Source organism: Dendroctonus ponderosae, unplaced genomic scaffold (assembly GCF_020466585.1).
Source record: "Dendroctonus ponderosae isolate FM_Combo_2020 unplaced genomic scaffold, Dpon_F_20191213v2 Dpon_F_20191213_1, whole genome shotgun sequence".
Taxonomy (NCBI): domain Eukaryota; kingdom Metazoa; phylum Arthropoda; class Insecta; order Coleoptera; family Curculionidae; genus Dendroctonus; species Dendroctonus ponderosae.
In genome coordinates, this window is record NW_026017110.1 from 27,296,059 (window position 1) to 27,319,577 (window position 23,519).

The 23,519-nt window shown below is 36.9% G+C and overlaps 1 protein-coding gene across 1 annotated transcript in view; it reads left to right on the forward strand.

Moving 5' to 3' along the window:
* Nucleotides 1-23,519, forward strand: part of LOC109535457 (alkaline phosphatase) — a gene marked incomplete in the record, with an annotated part of 238,968 nt that overhangs the window by 24,504 nt on the left and 190,945 nt on the right. The window contains 1 exon segment of the mRNA XM_048665554.1: nucleotides 18,455-18,682. Coding sequence (XP_048521511.1) covers nucleotides 18,577-18,682 — 106 coding nt within the window.

Sequence of the window (23,519 nt, forward strand, 5' to 3'; positions counted from 1 at the left end):
TTATTACGAACCAAAAATGTGTTTTACGACAGCGAGATATTACACCATGTCCTACTAACTTAAGACTAATTTTACTATGTCGAATGCGCAGCTTATATAGCGTAATAATGCAGCATCGACATTTATCCTTTAAAATATACAGTGGTCTTCATAAGTGGTCATATAACTGTACCACAATTTATTTTCAATTGCGGCTTATACAAATCTTTTTACTATCTTATGATAACGGAAATATTCTCATTGTTGGCGGCTCGGTTTATTTCCTGGCAGTAAACTTGTGTAATATAAAAGCAGATAATGCTGTTTGATGGCGGTTTTATGTATCAGGCCCAGTAAACTTGACCATTGAGTCATTATCGCTTAAAGCCTCAATACTAATTTTCTTCCAATTGGCCATGATTGTACCTTTTATGCCTTTTGTCCTTTGGTTTATATTGATGAGGCCTAATTGTTTAATGCGAGCACCTGATGTGAAATGTCTATAATTATTTCACGCTTCGCTGGAGATTTCCTAATCAAATTGACGTGGACTTTATTGATCTAGACTACTTTGCCACCATTTGATGTATTTTCAAAAACCTCTAATACTGGAATTTTTGTTTTAAATGCGGAGTGAAAGTAGAAAGTATTTGGCAATTTTAATCATTTGTTAGTATAGAAGCTGAAACTGAAAATTGCGGATCGCTTTAAAATTGAGGCAGCTTTATAGCAGGACGGGATTGGAACACGTAGTAAAAACTAACATTTTTTTAGTTCTACACTGAGTTGCTCCATGAAGTGCTAACATTATTTAAAGATACATTTTTTGATTAGCTACTGGACAAGTTAAATCGTCAAGAGACTCAGGCCCGTATTTATAAACGATACTCAAGCCGATACTCAGCTCATGCTTGGCCAAGTACGAGATCGTTCTCAATCAAGAGAGACGATTTATAAACAGTACTTCGTGAATTCTCGGCGAAGTATCGGTCGAGTATAGATGTATAGGGACTTTCGTATTTATTTGGTAATTTTATATTGGGATTGTTGACGAACTTGGCGAATCTAAGATGACGTCAATGTTATTATGTAAATATGTATTTTGAATCGCTGAAGGACTGGCGAAGATCACGAAGATTACCGGACACAAGCTACACTATAACATACACTTTATGTAAGAAAGTAGACATGGAATCATAGAAACATTGCTACTTGTTGTATATAATCTCTAGAATAGAACGCTACTTGTATAGAATCTTGAACATACCAGCAATTGAGTAATGGGTAATATTTTGATATTGGTAGTCCACGATTATCCGCTTTCAATAATGGTTTGTTTAAAAAAGATAATATCACCTCAATAATAGTGGCCTTTGAAAACCGAAACCTTTTCCGAAATTCCACACGCGGGAAAAACTCAAAAGGATTTTTGCCATCTCGTATATATATTTTACTAACACGTTGGTCTTCGTTTATTTCCTCCTCTATTACGCCCACATATTTAAAACCTTGTCCACTCTTATATTGTATACGATAGTAAAATCAAAAAAATTAAAATCTAAAAACATAACATAAGCGCTGGCTTGAGAATGAGAATCGTTTATAAATCGCAATCGAACCCAAGTATCGTACTTGAGGCTCGACTCATGCTTGAGCAACGTTTATAAATACGGGCATCAGTGTAGTGCTGTGTAGTTCGCGAACGAACTAGTTCAAAAGATCGCATCAGGGAACTGAACTAGACGATCAAATCTTCTAAATTGAAAGAGCGAATCAGTAGCAACTAAGCAGGACATACCATTTCATCTCACTCTTGAAGGAGAACGAGACCGTTGACACCGATTGAACTGATTGAACCAATAGCGCTTCTCTTTACTTCCAAGCGGTTTTTTTCAGTTGGCATTGCCGACTGCAGTTCATAGCTGGTGATGAAAATACATGATCCTTGTTGTTCGCATAGTCTCAGACATGTTCTTTCGTCGATTATTTCATAAAGAAACATAATATCAAGCGACAATGCACGCGATTTAATTGATTCTAACTGATTTGGGCCCGGATTCTATATTAGGAATATGTCAAAGCAGAAAAAAATTTCGGGGAGTTTTGATTGGTCAACAAAACAATATGACGAAGATGACTGCTCAAAAATTTCTCACTCACACATGTTTATATAGAAAATCTCACAGAAGATACAGTCCGTTAAATTATGTAAATCAAAAACGCCTCCAATCTCCAATAACACAACGACAAATCTATGGACAATAAATAGCGAGCACCAGCAATAGGACACATGGTATAAAACATGTCAATTATAACGTCCTGAAACTATAACTAAAGTTAAATTTACCGTTTATTTATAGTATTTTGTTTTTTTTCATTTTATCAGTTTTAAGAATTCACATCGTTCCCGAGAATTATTCAGTTTTAAATGCGAATTCAGACTAGTTTTTATTTTGTCCTTTTTGCGATACTTTCTTCAGTTTCGAACATGCACATTTTGATTGTGGTGGCAGAGTTAAACCATATTTCAAGCGATAATTATTACCAAGCTGGAAAAAATCAGGATTCCTACTTGCTTTAGTTTGCAGCAGGCAAAAGTTTGAAAGGGACAGAGCACTTGAGTAAAAATATCTCTCATCAGACCAAATTTTACTAATTTTGCACCCTCATTTACCAAGCTGGCAAAAATCAGGATTTTCAATTAATTTTTAAAAATAGCTCAATATTTTTTCCATCAAGTATCGTCTAACTATGACAAAAAATTTTGATTTTCGACATTTTGATGTACTTAATGCTTTAGATTAAAAAATGCGAATTTTTTTCCATAAACAGGCCAATTGGCAAAATCATTTTCTGATATTTACCGAGCTTACGAAACCGATATTTACCCAGCTCGAAAAACTCAGCATTTTATGCGATTTTTATAAAACTTTCCACGTATTTGGAGCCAAGTGTTGGCTCCAACGGCGAAAATCTCAAATGGGTAGTTGATTTAGTTTGCAAGATGCAATTTTTTTTGGCTTTGGGAGCACATTTACCACGATGACAGAAATCTGAATTTCTGTCAATTTTTAACAAACTTTCACCATACTTAGCACCGAGTGATTTGTAACGACCGCAAAAATTTCAAATGAATAGTTGCGTTTTTTTGGAAGATGCGTATTTTTTGAAAGAGAAAGAGCAGTGTTTCTTGAGACCCGTATTTTCTAATTTTGGGTTTCACATTTAGCAAGATGCTAAAATTCAGAACTTCAAGAGATTTTTATTAAGCTTTCATCATATTTGGAGTTACATGTGATCTAAAGCTGGTGACAATTTCAAATTGCTGCTTATTTCGGTCTGGAAGATACGAATTTTCAAGACATATATTACATTCTGGCAAAAAGATGAGTAATCTTTAATTTTTATGAATCTTTTAGGGAATTTGGGCTCAATTATCATCTAACGAAGCTAGCAATTTCAGATCGTTTCCTGCTTTATTTGGAGAGTGCAAATTTTTGAAAGGCAGAGGGCAAGTAGCAAAAACCTCTATTACGAGACCCACCTTTACACAAATGAAAAAATCAGAATTTTATGCACCTTTTCTGAGACTTTCAGCACAATCGGACCCAAGTGTCTGCAAATGACGAAATCTCAAGTTGCTACTTGGTTTAGTTTGTAAGATCCGAATTTTTGAAAGAAAAAATGCTATAGCGCAAGAATATCTTTCATGATTCTCGGACTCAAATTCAGCCATCTGGCAAACATCAAAACCCCAGTAGATTTTTGTCACTTGTTTAGTGTTTTTAAAATTTATTTTAAAGGAATTACTGCAATTCTCAAAAACATTTATTAAGAGCCCCATACTTACTGACCTGAAAAAAATAGGGATTAAACGCTATTGTTATGAAATTTTCGGCATATTTGGTGCGCGGTATCTTCTAAAGATAATACAAACTTCTAATCGCTGAATGCTTTTGTTTGGAAAATGCGAATTTTTTAAAATATTGAGGGCAATTGGCAAAATCGTCTATTACAAAACCGGCATTTACCCAGCTGGAAAAAATCAGAATTATGTGCAATTTTTACAAGACTATCCACATATTTGCAGCCACGTGTGGGTTAACAAGTGCAAAAATCTCCAAATGTAGGCTTGATTTAGTCTGCAAGATGCACATTTTTGAACGGGACAAAACAGTTGACCAAAAGAAATGTCTATCTCAATTTTCGAACTCAGATTTATCCACCTAGCAAAAATCAGGACTCCAGAAAATTTTTGTCAAACAATCAGTGTATTTGGTACCAAATGCTCTTAAAGTGGCGATAATTGTAAATTCCTACTTGATGTAGTTCGCAAAACTTGAATTTTTAAAGGAGTTGCAGAATTTCTAAAAAACATCTATTAACTGCCTCATACTTACTGACCTGGCAAAATCGGGATTATATGCGAATATTATGAAATTTTCAGTATATTTGGTGCGAGGTATCTTCTAACGATGGCAAAAATCACGACTCGCAATGCAATTTTTTTTTAACTTTTGTGTGAATTTGCCCCAAGTGACTTCTAACGATAGCAAAAATTTCAAATGCCTAGTTGCCTTTTTTTGAAGGATACAAATTTTTAAAAGCGAAAGAGCCGTTAAGCTTCCTGCTTAACGGCTCTCTTCGCTCTTTCTTTAATATCTTTGTTGAGACCAATATTTACCGAGTTTGAGATTCACATTTAGCAGGCTAGGAAATTTTTATGACACTTTCTGTAAATTTGGTGTCAAGTATCATCTAACGACCGCAGAAATTCCAGATTGCTGAATGTTTTTGTTTGGAGAATGCGAATTTCATAAAAAAAGGGCAATTAGTAAAAACATCTCTAACGAGGCCACATTTACACAGCTGGAAAAAATCAAAATTTTTTTCTTCTTTCTTAAAACTTTTCCACATATTCGAAGCCGGAGCCCTGCTAACGATTGCCGAAATCTCAAGTTCATACTTGTTTTATCCTGCAATACGCTAATTTTTTAAAGGGAAAAAGCAGTTGACCCAAAATATCTTTCATGGGACCACTATTTACTAATTTAGAGACTCACGTTTAGGAAGCCGGTAAAGTTCAGATATTCTAGTCTAGTATCGCCTAAAGAATGCAGAAATGCCAGATTTCTGAATGCTTTTATTTCGAAAATGGTAATTTTTAAAGAGAAAAGAGAATTAGCAAAACATTCATTACGAGGCTCACATTCAGACAGTTAAAAAAACTACTTACTTTACTTTTTCGAGTCCGAAATCATTCCATTCGAAGTCTTTCTGCCCAGTACCGGGCTACGTCGATGGCACATATCATCGATGGAGCACGTTGCAGGACATAATGTATATCCCAGCAGATGGCCCATGTTTTGTACCTACTCACATTCACAGAGGTTGGTCTTCCTCAGTTTTCCACTTTAGTTTGTTTGTTTTTACGGGTGCCACGCCGGTTCTTATTCTGTTTAGCGTTCTCCATGTCTTCTCCATTCTTCATTTAACCTTGCACAGGGGCTTTGGTTGATAGGGAAGTTGTCGGGCGGTTCCACGGTGGCACACTAAATAAATTTTTTCCTTGATTTGAGCCTTTTCCGTTGTTGTTCTTGCTCCTGCAATTTTGTTATTTTAGAATCCCTCCTCTGTGTGTTCTGTGAGATTTAGTACCTGACCAGTGCATGATTTTCCAGGTCTGAAGCCTACCTGTTGGGGTATTAACAGAGGGTCTATGTGTTTCCGAATTCTCTGGAGGATTAGCCGTTCGTATAGTTTAAAGAGATGGCATAGCAGTGATATTGGGCGGTAGCTATTTGGTAGGTCGGGATTCTTCCCAAGTTTGAGTTTCGCAATTACCTTTGCTCTTCGCCACATTTTGGGTATTGTGTATGATTTTAAGGAGTTGTTAAGAAGGGCCAGTAGCCAGGTTTTAGTTTTCCATCCAAAATGTTTGACCTATTCCGTAAACATACCGTCTACCCCTGGAGACTTTCCGTTTTTTATAGTGTTTATTGCTTGGTTCAGTTTGTATAGTAACGCCCTCGCCCAGCAGGTTAGTTTCGTTGCCAGCGTCTCTGATTAGGTTCTCTTTGCTTGTTCTTTGTTGTGTTTTCCCATTTAGTAGTAGCTGTTGGGCTACTTGGTTTGGTGCAACATTGGTTCTTTGTTTCGGTGCTAAGGGGTCGCCGCTTAGCTTTTTGATTGTGCTCCAGGCTATCATACTACTATATGTCATGTCCATTTTCTTCAGAGTTTCCAGTCACTTTATTTGCCTTGCATGAGCTGAGCTACATTCGATGGTATCATCGTTAAAGGGATCCTCTTAATATAGCTTGTGATACTATATTATATTATATTTTGAAAGGGAAAAAGCAGTTGGACAAAAATATCTTTCTTGAGACCACTATTTACTGATTTTTGGGGCTCACATTTAGCATGCTGTAACAATTCGGAAATTCCGGAGATTTTGATGAAGCTTTCAAAATTTCTGTAGTCACATGATTGACTTAAAGTTGGTGAAAATTTTAAATTGTTGCTTATTTTAGTTTGGAAGATACGAATTTTTAAAAGAGAGGGGATAATTAGTAAAACTGTCTATTGCGAAACCTTCATTTACCAAGCCGATAAAAATTTGCATAATCTTTGATTTTTTTGAACCTTTTAGAAAATGTGGCGTTAGTTATAGTCTCACAAAGGCAGCAATTTTCCAAGCCGTGCGCTTTTGATTCACATTAAAGTGAACGATGCTTCAAAACTGGCACAAAAGCGGGAAAAATTCGCGTTGAAAGGGAAACTTTCTGCACGTGTGCAGGCTTGTGAGCCTCAAACGCAGCAGATTGTTTCCTGGTTTTGTTTGGATAATGCGAATTTTTGAAAAAAGTGAGCAATTCGCAAAAACATCTAGTACGCGACCCAGATTTACACAGTTGTAAAAAAATTAAAGTTTATGCGCATTTCATTAAACTTTACCTATATTCGGAGGGGAGTCTTTGCAAACCATTGCAAAAACGTCAAGTTGTTTCTTCGCTTAGTTTGCAAGATGCGAATTTTTGAAAAGAAAAAAGCAATTGACTAAAAATATCTGTTATAATTTTCGGACGCCGATTTATCAATCTGGCAAAAATTGGAATTCCTAGAGATTTTTAAACTGTAACTGTAGTTGGCGTCAAATATGGTGTTAAATCGGTGAAAATTGCAAACTGCTACTTATTTCGAATAGTTTGAAAGTTGCAAATTTTTAAAGAAGGCAGGGCAGTTAGTAAAAACTTAAATTGACCCACATTTACAAAGCTGAAAAAAAAATATTAAATTTTTAATAAACTTAAACTAGTTATCTTCTAACGATCGGAAAACTTTTAAGTTGCTACCTGTGATTGTTTGGGACACTCGAATTTGATAGAAGAGGGAGCGCATTTGGAGAAAAACATCTTTTATGTAAGCGATGTTTTTTATTGTTGGCACACAAATTTACCAAGCTAAAGAAATGCGATTTGAAAAGGATTGGTACTAAACTTTGATCGTTTTTCGACTCGTGTGTGTTCTCAAGATGGTGAAATTTTTCAATTGCTACTTGCCTTGCATTGGGAGATTCCGATTTTTATAGGCAAGGGCTCAATTAAATAAAAAATCGGTTTAGGGCTCAATTAAATAAAAAAACTCGATTTTGAGGCCTCCCTTTCCAAAGCTTGCAAAAATCAGGATTTTGCGCCATTTTTATCAAACTTGCCGCATGTTTAGAGACAATTGTCGTATAAAGATCGTGAAAATTGCAAGTTTCTAGTTGCTTCAGCTTAGAAGATACGATTTTTTAAAGACGTTCAATTGAATATCGGCTATACATGGTAGAAATTTAAAGATACTGCTTATTTTTGGTTGAAAGTTACACATTTTTAAAGGAGAGAGCGACGCAGTTGAGGAAAAACCAAGTAGAGAATCAAATTTCTGTAAAGCATTTTTTGAACAAAAATACACATATTCTAGTGTACCTTTATTTACGTCTACATAATCAAATCTACACCAGTGAACTATGAATGTACCGACCGAAGTTTCAGAAAAACATAAGCACAAAGGACCTTGCTCACAAAACATACGCTCCCGTTTTCAAAGAAATGCATAATGAAATTTTACATTTCCGCGCCGTCCGTTTCATGGCAAATATTGCATTTCGAGCTAACACCTTTATATATATTTACTCTTAATATTCCGCCGTGCTGTTTTCCACATAAGGCTCGTCTGTGAAAAGGATAAATATAATGTGATGCAACGAGAATTGTTTTACGATCTCTCAAAATCAAGGAAGGGAATAATTTATAAAATTCTTGCAAAGGCAAAAGTTGTTTTATTTATTTGTCGCCTCAAATCGATTTTGGAACAATTGATTCGAAGAACAAGTTTCTTTTAACCCTGTAAACTACCAACTAAAGCAAACTTCACCCAACAAGTCGACCTCAATCTATCCAATTCCCTCGTAATTTAATTTTCACTTCATATGCTTTTATGGCCTTGATGCTCGAGCTTGACGTCCAAAAATGCTATTTGTTCGCACTATTTTTAGCTCTTTTGTTCACTTTCAATCCACTAGCACGCCGACGTTAATTAAGAAATGTTATTTACAACCCATCTTTCGCAACGAACAATATACAACTAAATCAAACATCAGGCCTTAGAGAATTTCCGTTTCATTAATCCATCTTTTCATGTTGAGCTTCGATAAGGAATGAAAAAAACTTTGCCGAAAACAATCTATATCTAGCGAAAAGTTTCCGCTGGTTTATTTCCTCTCATAATCACAGTGGCATGTCTGATGGCGAAAGAAAAGAATTAGTTTTAATATCTGCGTTGGTTTGGATTAAGAATAGTAACTCGCTGGCTGAAATCCATCTTTGAAACTCGTTCATTCCTTTTGATAAACTCTTCTTTAATCATTCATTTCATTTATATTTCAAAACATTGGTTCCTCAAAGGCGGGCTTTATGGCGTAAAGCTACAACCATAAACTTCCCCTTTTTATTCTTTATTCAGGAATACGCGCTCAGCAATTGCATTAATCTTTAAGAATATTCTGGATTACAATGCACTAATCTCTCGGAATTGGAACGTGTTCTTTTCTTATGGGAAGTTCTTCAGCCCCGCCATTCGTAAGGCAGAGCATGAAATATGTGCTAGATGGAGTGCGGTTTTTGAAGATCTTTTTAAGCGGAATGGAAACTGTTGGGAACCAAGTAAAGCCTTGAATAACTGGCTGAAGACTCCTCAAGCCAAAAGAAATTCATTCGCATGAACCAGTGATTTTCCGCAAATGCTAAAATGAGCCGCAATTAAATGTTTCATCATAAAATGCAAAATTTCGGGCTTCAAGGAAAACGCCCAGCTTGTAGCTGCTTCGGTTGTCTGTGAGACAACACTAGTGTTATATGTTTACGACTATTTGTTTCTGAGATATGAGCTTTTGACTAAAGCCTTAGCTAGATCTTAAAATGAGCCACTCTTCACAGATTCCACAAATTATTCAAACAATTACAACGCGTGATTCAAAGTGAAACTTTTAGAAGTTGAGAGGATTTTGAACTCTAGAAAGCTGACGAAAGATAATTGTATACAAATCCTAGTTTTCGAGTTATCATTTTTTAAAGAAATCGCTTTTTCAAGTCTCAAGTTAAAATTTCCAAAATTTGGTTTCCACGGGAAAACAGCCAAACTTGTTTACGCTTGTATGCTCCATGGATCGTTGAAAGTAGAGGATGGTTAGGAAATTTGGTTTTTGTGTAAAATTATTTCTTCAAGCCTTGTTCGCCATTATCAGATATAAAAATATGCCAAGTTTCAAAGGTTGGTCAAAAAATGGAAAAATGTTCATTCAAGGTGAAACTACCATGTAAAGGAATTTGAGCTTCAAAAGCAGCACAAAGTTTATTTGCCTAGATCTATATTTTTGAGTAACAATTTTTGGAAAATAAACCATGTTTCATACGCACTTGTTAAAACCAACTAGAAGTTAAAGTTTCGTAAATAATCGCCAAAAATCGAGTACCAAGCGCAAAGTTCCGGTAAGCAAGAAGCTTTAGTGCTCTAAAAAAATGCGATAGAGAAATGTATTTTGGTCGTTTAATTTTATTTAGAGCAAGTGCGCCTCTGCAGATTTTAAAATGAGCCAAACACTAAAGATTCGGCAAAAAATTAAGAAACTTTTGGATCCAAGATTAAATTTCCAGAGCATGCAGAGGATTTTGCATTCTGAATAACTGCAAACGGATAATTTTTTTGTCCGAATGTGCTAAAATGTGCGAAGATCGAATTAGCAATTTATGATCCGAAAAATGGACAGATATCAGCAAATGATTCAAAGTTTCAAGCTTTGGTGGGCTAGCAAAGAGGGCAAGTAGCAGTTGTTTAGAATTTTTAATTATTGAGTTACGAATTTTCAAGATGCTTCTTTTTTGGACGCTAAAATGAGGTAAGATTTAAAGTTTAGGCAAAAATTGTAAACATGTGAATTTAGCGTGAAACCTTTCCCAAATGTATACGCTTTTGAGTTCTATAAAATGGCGAAAGCAGAAGTTGTTTAGAATTTTTAATTATGGAATTATGATTTTCCGAAAAAGCTGTGCGTCTTGTCCAGGCTTTAAAATGAGACAAGATTCAAACTTTATACAAAATTTGCCAAAATATGAATTTAGCGTTAAACCCTTCAGACCTACAGCAGCGTTTGTGCTCTACAAAACCGCGTAAGTAGAAATGGTTTAAAATTTTAGTTATTGATCTATGATTTTTCAAAGAAGCGATGCGTCTTTTCTAGACTTTAAAATGAGCCAAGACTCAAAGTTTTAGAACATTTGGAAAAATGTGAATTTATAGTGTAACTTTTCAGGAATGTGAAATCGTTTGCGGTTTAGGAAATCGCGTCAGCAGAAGTGATTTAGAAGTTTTCGTTAATAAATTATGATTTTTCGAAGAAGCGGTGCGTCTTTTCCAGACTTTAAAATGAGACAAGATTCAAACTTTAGACGAAAATTGGAAAAATCTGAATTTAGTGTGAAGCGTTTCAGACGTGTAGAAGCTTTCGCACTTTATAAAATCGCTGAAACAGATGCGCTTTAGAATTTTCAGTCATTGAGTTATAATTTCCCGCAGAGCGTCGTTTCCGGACTTTAAAATGAGTCCAGATCCAAAATTTAGAAAAAAATTGGAAAAATATGAATTTGGAGTGAAACTCTTCAGGCGTGTAGAACCGTGCAATATATATAGCCCGACAAGAGGTTGTTTAGAATTCTGCATTATTGAATTAGGATTTTCCGAAGAAGCGGTAGGTCTTTTCCAGACTTTAAAATGAGCCAAGATACAAAGTTAAGGCAAAAATTGAGAAAAAATTTAATTTATAGGGAAACTTGTTCGATCTGTAGACGCATTGGCTCTCTATGAAATAGCGAAAGCAGAAGTTGTTTAGATGTTTTAGTTAATAAATTATGATTTTTCTAAGAAGCGATGCCTGAACTCCAGGCTTGAAAATGAGCCATGATTGAAAATTTTGCCAAGAATTGGTAAATTATGAATTTAAAGCAGAACAAATTGCTGAATTGCTGAAGTGCTGAAGAAATAATTACACTAGATTGTTGAAAAAAATATTACTTTCAACTTAATCCTTAAGCTCTTGCTATACTAATAAGTATTTGTTAAAACCATGTCGATTTTCAAATTTGGATTGATAGCAATAATACGGCTATGGAAAATCATTTAAAGATTTGGCGCAAATTTTCCCTCATCTCGAACTTGTTGTTGAGGCAACCTAATATGAAATAAGAGATAAATAAGTTAATTTATTTCGTGATTAAAGTAAAGTCGAGTCGTTAAAGTAAAATTAATATTTCTATAGAAGCGAGACCTATTTTTCTGCATAATGATATTTTCGAAGCCAAACCCTTTCGCTTGTAATAATAAAATTCGATTCGCTCAAAACGGAAATGAAGCCGTTGTTCTTTGTTTGCATTGTGTTAAGCGATTTTCTAATAATCTTCATTAAAACGCCATTAGTACTTGAAAAGCGTATTAATTTCACTAAGAGGAGATATTTTGGGTATTCGCTATAGTTAATCAAGCGAAGCTTCAACATGGCTAAATTTTAAATTAAATTAGGATTTTGTTTATTCAAAAACCCGCCGGTTTATTGAAGATTGAAGGGATGATGAAGAGTTTTTGAATTTGAGGCAATTTAAACTTTAATCATTAAAATAAAAATTAATATCAGTAGCTAAAAACAAAATACATTGATATAATTCGGTTGTAGTTGACTTATACAGATGGAGAAATTACCAAAAAATTAGCTAAAATAAATAAAGCATTAAACGTGTTGACTAAGCAATCGCAAGCCTCTTCCGCAGCCAGTTTAATTGAACAAACATTCTAATTAAAACCCCGGATTTTATCAAATTATTTCGCAACCGAAAACATTCATAAATTTCTATTTAGCCCTGAATCTCAATTACGAGCCTGAATCCCAATTGCTCCTTATTTAGGCGTACCTATCTATAATTTAAAGGCGATTTTCCTTAAAAAAAATTGCCGTCATCCAGCTATATGTAAACTTTAAGTATAGAGTGTTGATGCATTTATTTTTGCTTTCTGAAGTGTCGAAACGTTTGATTAATGCGACTATTGCAAGTTTCGCACTAAAGATCGATCTCTTTGAAACTATAGAAACTTGCGGCGGATCCCGAAGAGTTGCAAAGGAAATTGAGTTTCGTGTTAAGGCCGATACTTCCACCCTGACCAATTTTCATGCAAACGGAAAATTTACTTAAGAAAGTTTCGTCGTAAAACTGAGTTCTACCCTTCGTATCAGACGCCAGTGGTGTGGGGCTCCTTCAGCTAATATCAAACTTTTGCCAAGAAGAATTATCATGTGCAACATGTTCTAGGAGGAGAGTCTAGTAGAAGGTGCTCAGTATTATTTATAGTTAATTAATGTTGATTAAAATTGAGCTAAAAAAAACTTTTTGCGACGGCCAGAAGCTTAAAATAATTGCAGATGTATTTTTGTGTTTTATAGTGAAATATGGCACATGAAAGCTTTGGAGGAGATCCTCACGACTGTAAAACTATTTTTAATGGCTTTCGAGTTATCGGTATATCATGAGATCTTCAGGGATTTAGAAATTTTAAATCTTGCCACAAAAAAGTAAAATTCCTAGATGAAATCATCTTCTCAACAGAACAATAGAGATAACAATAATAAAAGACAAACTACTCTGACATCTTAAATGTATTTTTGGAGAAGAGCGGCATGAGAATCTAGATTAGAACATGAGAACTTAAGACATATGAAAATAAATTAGCTGAAACGAGAAATTGTTGAAAACAGTGATAAACAGAAACGAATATGATGTGGACATGTAAAACGTGAGGGCGACGAAAGAAACACAGGAAAATATTGGTTAAACACCTCCAGAAGAACGAAAAAGAGGAAGAGCACCAACAACATCGATACAAGGAATTACAAAAAACAATGTTAGCCAGACACTTATCAGAAGATGGTTGGTTTGATAATTATAAAAAACTTATTGCCCCAACTGAATTTTGTTTCCTCCAAAACAGCGCTAAAAATACTGACTCAACTTACAAAATATTAAATCGACCATTATGCTATCCAGATTCAATCTTCTACTCAAATTTGGTTCACCTTTAGGGGAGAAACCTTCCATTTTTCGTCCCGTTAAACAGATTGAATAAAGTTTCTTCCGAATGGTCCAAATGTACCTTTCGTAATGGTATTCGCTCCCAAAACTCCTTCAAAGATCTTTCAAATATTTTGTTCAAATAAATATTAAAACCGAGTGGGAAAGCTGGTTGATATTCGTTGTTTGAACTGTTTTGATTTCTCCTCAGTCTGATATATTCTCGACCTCCTTGCACAGTTTGGGACCAGGACAGATTTGGAAAATTCGAATTATACTACTACTCTCCTTTTCACTTTCAAGTGATGATGAAAATGCTGAGAAATTAAACTGTTAGGATTGTGGAAGACAACACTTCATAGTTTTAAAGAGATGGTTTGGAGGCGTTGGAAGCTAGTATGCCTGGGCGAAGGACAAATTAAAAAACTTAACACTAACAATCAATGACTCCTCATTTGCTAAAGCGTTCGACTAGACTCTCACCAGTTCTTCAGACTTTCGAACTCCGGGATTAAATGTACACTACGGACTTTTTTCATAGTTACATGCAATAATTCCTTGTCGCCTTACACTCTTCATACATTCATTTTCAACGTTCGACAGTCAGTCCATGACTCTCAGTGCCATCGTCAGTGGCAAAAATACACACAAACGTTCTAAATCTAAATTACATTTATTTTATATATGTTACCGAGTTTAATAAGATTCGCATTTTAGAGCTGGTTAAAACGCTGCTGCAAAGAACCATTTCCCTTACGCGATTTAATCATGCAAGATTTACTGATATTTGCGCGTTCGCATTACGAGATTCAGATTTCACCTTAAACATACATAATATTTAACTGAATACAGCATCTAAAGGTGCCAACATTATGCAAATACGTTTTAATTTGTGCGTCCGTATAATTTCGCCATTTACAAGGACGCACCCTCTTTAAGATTGCCGGGTCTTTGGATTTTAAACCCTAATTTTCGGCGTATTGCGTTGTGGTTTGAGTAAATATTTACCAGGGAAAACTTCATGAAGCAGCATAATGAATGTCTATTACTTTCCGAGAGATAAAGCTAGGAAAATTCAGTTTTGATAAAAACCATGCCGGTTATTTTCCTGCCAAGCTCTTGGGTATTGCTACCGCAACGTCTCATGCGGTACGGTTTCTTTAACCGATTTTCAAACTTTTTTTTTTATTAAAGTTGCCATAACAAGTTTGAGGAACTTTCCGAGATTACGTATATGGGGCATCTGAAAAGTTAAATTTGAAATATGTTTTCTTATAAAGCATCCTACATTCTCCTGCCTTTGGCAAGTTATATTTGCCTGTTCTGTGGGGACAGATGTTTGCTCTCTTGGTAGTTGAACTCATCAAGAATGACATGAGTTTCGCTGAAATAATTGTTCGCTTAAACTTGGATTAATATATAAATTTTTTGATGTCATAATTGTGGCTTTGTGCTTTAGGCCCAAGGGCCTGTGTTCGGTTAGAAGATTCAAGAAATTGACAATATTTGAAAGTGGTCTCTACATCTCTAAGTCTTTCTAGTTAGGTCTCTACGTCTTTAACTGTGATTTATAACGCAATGTTTGCATATAACTATGCGCTTTAGAACGTCTTTAATAGTTCTACAAAGTCCTGCCTCCATCTTCCTGTCTTCCCAGTCGAATTATTGCAGTTTTTCCTAGATTCAACCAAGCACGTTTGCCCAATTCCGTCTTATTTTTTTTTCGGTGCAATATCGGTTTTTAGCTCTTGCTTAAGGAATATTTTTTGTGGCATACGTTGTATGTGTCCGTACCATCTTAGCTGCTTCATTGCGATATCTTCGAGAGCAATCTCTTTAATACCAGCCTTTTTCTTAACGGCTGCATTTCCTATTGTTGTTTCTTGAAGTCGTCACTGGTCATTTCATCCATTGCACCTGCTTCGAGTATTTCTTTCTTGTTCCCTGTTAACTTGGAATTCTCAAATCCTACAATTCCCAAAGTATGCCTTCTACTCTAGTTTCATATGTTTTTTCTTTTGGTCTCGTTCACCGTTCTCTTTTATTGTCGTCCATTCCAGCTGGGAGTGATTTTTTCCTTACAAAATTTCCGACTCCTTATAGACTTGGCAGAAGCTTCGTGTTCCATCATAGTTGAATGTTAGATTACTAGAGTTTTCCACTGTTTAAATATATTTGGTCCTGAATGACAAACTACCGGTTTCTTCGAGTTTTCGTCCATTAAAACTACAGAAACAGATTGTGCACTTGGTCCTCCATCCTGCAAAGTCTTCTTCCTCATTAGCCTGTTCTTATCCAATTCGCGCCTGGACATAGACCTGCTGCTCTTCCATGTTTTTCCACCGCTGTCTGTCATGAGCACCCAAAAATCCTTCGCGCCGGCCTTCTGCTGCATATCATCCCTCCACCTTGCTGGTGGTCCCCTCAAACTCCCTCTAGTTCTTCGCACATTTTTCAACAACCACAAGGGTGTGGTTGTCGAGTCTGACCTGGTTTTCATCTTGACTGACGATTTTAGTCTTTTGGGGGTTCATCGGCAGGCCCACAGACTCTTCCCTCAGCTCTCTCAGCATGAGTCCAAACCCGTCGTCACCGCTCACCAGTACAATATCGTCAGTGAAACGGGGGTGAGACAGGAACTTCCCAATGGGATTAATGCTCTTCTTCTCTCATGTCAGGTTTTTGAAAGAGCGGTGTAGCGCCAGAGTGCACAGTTTTTACTAGATAGTATTGCCTTGTCTAACTCATGTTTTAATGGGAATCCTCTGGTGATTAAGTCTTCGCCGGCTTTAACGCGGAGAGTGGCATGTTCATATATATCTCTGATGAGATTCGAGTATCTTGAGTGAATCCTTGCAGCGTCGATCGCATGTAGAACTGCCCAGAGTTCGAGCTTTCTGCAAGCAGCCTTCTGGTAATCGGCGAACGCCAGATGTAGTGGGACGTTCAGTGCATTTCTCGATCAGCGTTCAAACACCTTGTATGTGTGTAACACTCTTGTGCTATGCACCTTTCTGAATCCAGCCTGCTCTACAGGTTGGTTGAAGTCGAGCTTGTTGGTGATTATTTTGGCAAAGAGTTTGCATAACACAGACAGGAGGCTGATCGACCGGTAATTCTCGATGTTTGTAGAGTCGCCCTTCTTCCCGCCTCTGGAATCCTTCCCTCTTTGAGGCACTTGTTATAGATAGTGAGGAGTGCCTTGCTCAGGGTTTCCCTCCAGTTTTCAGCATCTCAGTCGTCACTGCCCGTGAAGGGTTGCTAGTCCCCCACCGGGCGCCTAGCCAGGTGGCGGATAGGGGAACTAAGATATGGGAGGGACCGAGGAAATCAAATACTCGACAAACAGCGTCTGTTCTCCAGGTTTGGAGCGGCTGAAATGAACACTCGCCAACCTGCATGGCAAGAGTTGCGATTTAAATTGCCAAATCTTCTTATGCCTAAAATATGCTAAGTCTTAAGACGAAGGATATTCCCCAGGGGCGGGTAGAGCAAAAAGCTTAAATTCTCGCACTACAAACGCAGTTTGCCTTATGGAATCTGGGGGGAGCAAAAATGCAGCTGCGATTATCTAGGAGGAGTAGCGCTTATGATCAATAAAACCATAAAAAATATAATCACAGGCTACTAAACAGTCTCTGACCGTGTTATATATATTACCGTAAGTCCCAACAGCAAGTACTCGATGCAAGTGATCCATGTATACGCTCCAACTAGTACATAGGAAGATGAAGAAGTGGAACCACTCTATGAAGACATATCCAGAGCGTTAAAAATGGAGAAGACAAATTTAACATTATTACTGGCGACGTCAATGCCAAAGGAAAGAAATCAAAGGAAGAAAAATCCAAGATGACCCAGAAAACATAGGCAAGTTTGAACTGGGCCAAAGGAACAATAGAGGCGAAATGCTACTCAACTTCCTAGAAAATGCGAACTTGTATTGCCTCAATACCTTCTTTCAGAAACCAAAACAAAGAAGGTGGAATTGGAAGAGTCCAAATGGCGTCATAAAAAACGAAATAAACTACATACTAACAAATGCAAGAACAACATGCAAAAACGTGTCAGTAATAAACAAAATACACACTGGAAGCGACCACCGTCTTGTCAGTGACCATTTTGCCTTCAACGTTGCAACTGTTGTTGAATGTTATATAAGACAGTTGTAAGAACAATCATAGCGTACACTGCAGAGAAAAGATTGGCCACTGGAAGAACTGAAAAATTGATGGAGACCATCGAAGTGGGAATCCACATGCCAATAGAAGGTAAATAGTAAGGGACGCCTGCAAAGTCTCAAATGAGTGGTTAAAACCAAGAAGAACGGAATGGAATATTCACATCAGATCACAAGATCGTCCAAGAAAACGATGGAACTACAGCCTACTCGATACGCTCTGAGGTCATCCTCACAAGCAAAGTTGCCCATGTAAAGAAGAATGTGATGACGCCTTGTAAGTTCTTCTCCACATAGCCCCAGTCTAAAAAAATTCTCTTACTGAACGTTTAAGAAATAACCCTTTATGAAGTAGGGATTCAATAGTCAATGACCATGGAGCATATACATAATTTCGTTGATCAAATGAAAGTTTTTGTTTTTGTTCCTTACATTTTTCTAAACTTTGGTTGTGTTTTCATCGTTTACCATTAGATCCCTCCTTTCATAGTTTTGCATATTGCAAATATCCTACACATCCACCTGAGGATGCAAAGGCGGCGTTGAATATAGGAAATGTTTAACCGTTACACTTGTTTCACTCTAATAAAGTTTCACTTAACTCTAGGTGAATCCCACTACAGGTACATTTTTGTTTCAGGACCTTGGAAACGAAAGCCGCGCGAAACTATCGAAGACAACAAACGCCCATATCTGAACCTGCAAAAATGTGAACTAATGTTTATGGAAACTACATAGTGCGCGCAAATTCGACGGGAAGCCATGTGCCTGTTGGTTTTCTTTAAGTGCTCGTTCGTCTTTTTGACTCTGATATTTACCCTGGGGAAAGGCATCCCAGCTAAGAATCCGAAACAGGACAAAGTTTTGGGTAAGTTAATTATCCCGTTGAGTTGAGCAGCACATATTTGTTATTTTCTGGCGTGAATAGCTAAATGGAATGTAATAAAGAAACACGAACCAAGTTGGTCTTGGGGATCGTAAGTTGGGGAACTTTTCTTCTAGTCTTGTGATTGATGTTGTTGGAAAGGGGTAGTACTCGCATTCAGATGGTGGTTAATTGGTAACAACTTTCATTATGCAACTGTGCTGCTAAATAGTACAAGTGGAAAATAATGGAACGAACAAGTTCTTTACATGTATGTGCTTTGAAATATGCGTGAAATTACATATGGGTGTGAGAAACGGGTTTCTGTATTCGGCAAAATTTAACGGGTTATCCAATTCGAGGTTGGGAAAGTAAAATCTTGCTAATTTTGTTTAGTTGTTATATTGTTTTAGTTGAAGGTTTGCCATTTTGGAATATGGATCATTTAACAGTCGACGAGCGCGTAAAATTATTAAACGTTACTATAAAAGTAGTGATTCTTTCTGCTGTATCAACGTTTACGGCTTTACGAGCAGATTAAGGTCGATATAATCGACCTACAGAGCAAGAATTTCAAACACAGTAGAAAAATTTGAAGAGACTGGATTGGTTACTGATACTGTAAGGCCTGTGCATCATCGCAACATTCGTTCAGCTGAAAATAATGTTGCTGTTGTTGATCAAAGTGTGGAGCAAGACCCAATTTTGTCGATTCCCCTACGTGCTCTACATTTGGGCTTGTCTTACGGCTCATTGTGGCGAATTTTACTATTGGATTTGAAACTCCATCTGTACAAAGTCCAACTAACCGAAGAACTTAAGCCTCAAGACCTTGATCAACGCAGAACATACGCAAATTGGGTGATTGAACAACAAGCTGTTGATGATGATTTTTTGAACCGAATTTTCTTCAGCGATGAGGCTCACTTTTCGCTCGGCGGTTACGTGAATAAACAGAACAGCGAATATGGGGATCTGAAAATACTTAGGTGATCGCAGAAAGGCCTTTGCATCCTGACAAAGTGACCGTATGGTGTGCATTAAAGTCCGGTGGTGTTATTGACCCGTATTATTTCGAAAACTTTCAAGGAAGAGCCATAACAGTCAATTACGAGCGCGATGGACGCATGTTAACCGATCATTTTTGGAGATAAATTGAAGATTATGATCTGGAAGACATGTGATTCCAGCAGGATGGGGCAACGAGTCACACAACACTGGCAGATAGCGCCTTATTGCCAGAAAATTGTCCACTACGCGAAATTTCGAGATTGTGTGATGGCACTTGGCCCGCAAGATCCTGCGACTTAACACCGTTAGATTTCTGTTTGTGGGGCTATGCGAAAGATCGTGTTTACGCCAACAATCTTCAATCACTTCAATAGGATTGAGGCCTGTAGGAGGTCCTGAGGAGGACATTTTAATTATATCGTTTTTCGCGTATAATGGCAAGGTTTTTATATTGAATTAAAATTTTTGTCTCCATATGAATATTTGGGTGTTTTTTTTTACTTTACTTTCCCAAACATAAAATGGATAACCCTGTATAAGGAACACGGAATAATCTACAAAAGTAACGGATAACGTGAAAAGGGGAATATGGTGTCGCGTAAATAATCCTTAATGCTGTTGGAATGGAGCAGTTTTATTCTTGGGGAGCACTTCTTCCTTGCCAAAATTTTTCGGGAAACTAAACAGTCAAAGAAGCAGAAAGAAAAACCGTTTTTTCCGGAAAAGTGTACAAATACCATACCAAATTACCTTTTGTTCGATGCTAGCTTGGATCTTTTTATCATATTTTTTTCCCACAGTAGTCAGTTTAATGCTCCAGTAGCTTTCCTACCTTCACTTTTTCTCCCACTTCATCATTACTATTTCTCAGTGTATTAAAGGTGACGGAATTGGAAGGCTGTAAATATGTCGTCTCTTCTCTTGAGGGCTCGGTCCCGATTTAGTTTAAATACGGTGCGTTAGGAAATTTTTAAGGGTAATTCTACATGCTAAATTATTGGTAGTAGGTCATGTAACAAAAATTCAAAATCTGCATATTTTTCGAGTTAGTTATGTGTAACTGTTGTGTTACTGAGTTTGAAGAACTGTAAGTTCTTCAAAGCTCTTTTCTTTTTAAGTTCTGCTTCATAGCTTAGTTGACTGAAGGTCGCAGGTTCAACTTCTGCCGACAATAGTAAATTTTTCTTATTCCAAAAAAAATATTGTCTGCTTAAGCCGCGAAAAACCCTTTTCATCAAGAATTTTCGGTTCAAAAGATTCAAACTATCAGCCCATGTCCCGACCGAAGTCATAAATCACACTTGGAAACGCCAAAATACGAACCAAGTAACAAACCGAATTGGAAAACCCACTACGACAAAACGCTCCTGAAACAGAAGGCATAGAAACAACCTGGAACATCCTCGAATCAACTATTTTGGCAATCATAAGAAAAACAAGAGAACGTAAGAGAACCAAGACAAAGCAGAAAGGATGGTATGATGCGGAATGCGAACAAATCCAAAATTCAAAAAACACAGTCAGATTGCGCATGTTACAAGATGAAAAGAACGCCCATGTTGAGAAATTTTAAACTTGCAGTGAGGAGGCCAGAAATCGCATAAGAAACAAGAAAAGAGCGGCCCAGAATAGAGTACTACAGGAGTTAGTGGAGGAAGCCAAAAACAACAATAGATTCTTTCAAGAAATATTGCAGATGAGGAAATACTATCAACCCATAACAAGCAGTATACTATAAGGCGATGGGGGCGATATAATAACAGAGACACAGGAGATACTTAAAACATGGAAAAAGCATTTCAGCTAAGGGTGTGAGGGGACCACAACATACCAGACATCAGAAACATCGTAGAGGAGCCAAGCTTCCAAGAAATAATAGTGGCATTGGTTGAGAAGGCAAAAAGATTTAGCAGGTCGGAATTTGGCATTTATTTTCTCAAAAACTGGCACCGTGAGACAGTCACTTTTCGTATATTGTGTGGGGCAAGGCCTGTGCTATAAGTGGACAAAGTTTTGATTTTGCATCATCATTAGCCATTTTTGACAAATTTCCTAAATTTTGTTTGGTTGGAAAAGCTTTTTTTCCAGGGCGGAGTTTGGCATTATTTCCACAAAACCTGGAAAAGTTAGAGAGTGTCACTTTTTCTATAAGTCTGGACAAGTAAGGCAAAGTAAGGACAAATTCTGTTCTATAAGTTGACAAAGTTTCGGTTTTGCGTCATCCATCAGGTAACTTCTGACAAATTTTCAAAATTTTGTTTGGTTGGGAAGGCCCTTTTTGCATGCGGGAGTTTGGCATTAATTTCGACAAATACTGGAAAAGTTAGAGAATCACTTTTTCTGTATGTTGTGTGGGACAAGGTCTGTTCTATAAGTGGTCAGAGGTTCGATTTTGCGTCATCAGACAAATTTATGTCATTTTTCAAAATTTTGTTTGGTTGGGAAGGTTCTTTTTGCAGGCCGTAGTTTGGCATTGATTTCCGCAAAAACTGTAAAAGTTATAGAGTCACTTTTCCTGCGTATTTTGTGGGACAATGTTTGTTCTATTAGTGGACAAAGTGTTTATTTTGCGTCATCATCAGACAATTTTTGACGGATTTTCAAAATGTTGTTTGGTTGGGAATGTTCTTTCAGCAGGCGGGAGTTTGGCAATCACTTTTCCGATAAGTTGTGTGAGACAAGATCGACAAAGTTTCGGTTTTGCGTCATTCATCAGGTAATTTTTAACAAATTTTCAAAATTTTGTTTGGTTGGAAAGTTTCTTGTTGCAGGCCGGAGTTTCGCATTTATTTCTCAAAAACTGGACAAGTTATAGAGTCGCTTTTTCTGCGTGTTGTGTGAGATAATGTTTGTTCTCTTAGAGAACAAAGTGTCGATTTTGCGACATATTCAGACAGTTTTTGAGAAATTTTTAAAATTTTGTTTGGTTCCGAATGTTTTTTTTGCAGGCCGAAGTTTGTTTTTTTTTTCAAAAACTGGAGAAGTTAGAGAGTCACTTTTTCTATAGATGGTGTATAAGAAGGACTGTGCTATAAGTAGACAAAGTGTTGACTTTGCGTCATTTTCAGACAATTTTTGACAAACTTTCAAAATTTTGTTTGGTTGGAAAGGTTCTTTTTGCAGGCCGGAGTTTGGGATTTATTGCCACAAAACCTGGGAAAGTTAGAGAGTGTCACTTTTTCTCTATGTCGTGTGGGAGAAGGTCTGTGCTATAAGTGAACAAAGTTTCCATTTTGCATCATCATCAGACAATTATTTACAAATTTTTTAAATTTTGTTTTAAGGCTGTACAAAAAGCTGTATTTAAACCGATCGTTTGCTCTGGATATGAGACTTCGACCCTTGCGAAACACAATGAGCTTCTTTTAAAATGGTTTGAAACGGAGATCCTGAGAAGAGTGTTTGGCCCCGTAAAGGATCCGAAAACGGAGCAATATCGCGCAAGAACGCACATTGTTCTTACCTTTCCAGTTTCGGCTGCCAGTTTCTGACCCTTTTCTTATCTCATTGAATTCGTTACTCTACCCATTTTTATTTATTTTTTGCTTCTCTTCTATCTTTTAAGTTCTTGTCCTGTGGCTCAGTTAATATCTCTGGGTGAGATTTGCATCAGTAGTTGAAAACTTTCAATTCAGAGTGGAGACTTGGACTCTTCCCTTGGAGCAAATGAAGCAATTTTTACCAATCAAAATAATTTATTATACGAACCAACCTTAGCCAGAATCCTTTATCAGCACCAGGAGTCTACAGAGTTCCGTGCAGCTGTGGAAGAGCATACATCGGCACCACAAAACGAAGCAGAAACACTAGGATGACGGAGCACAAACGA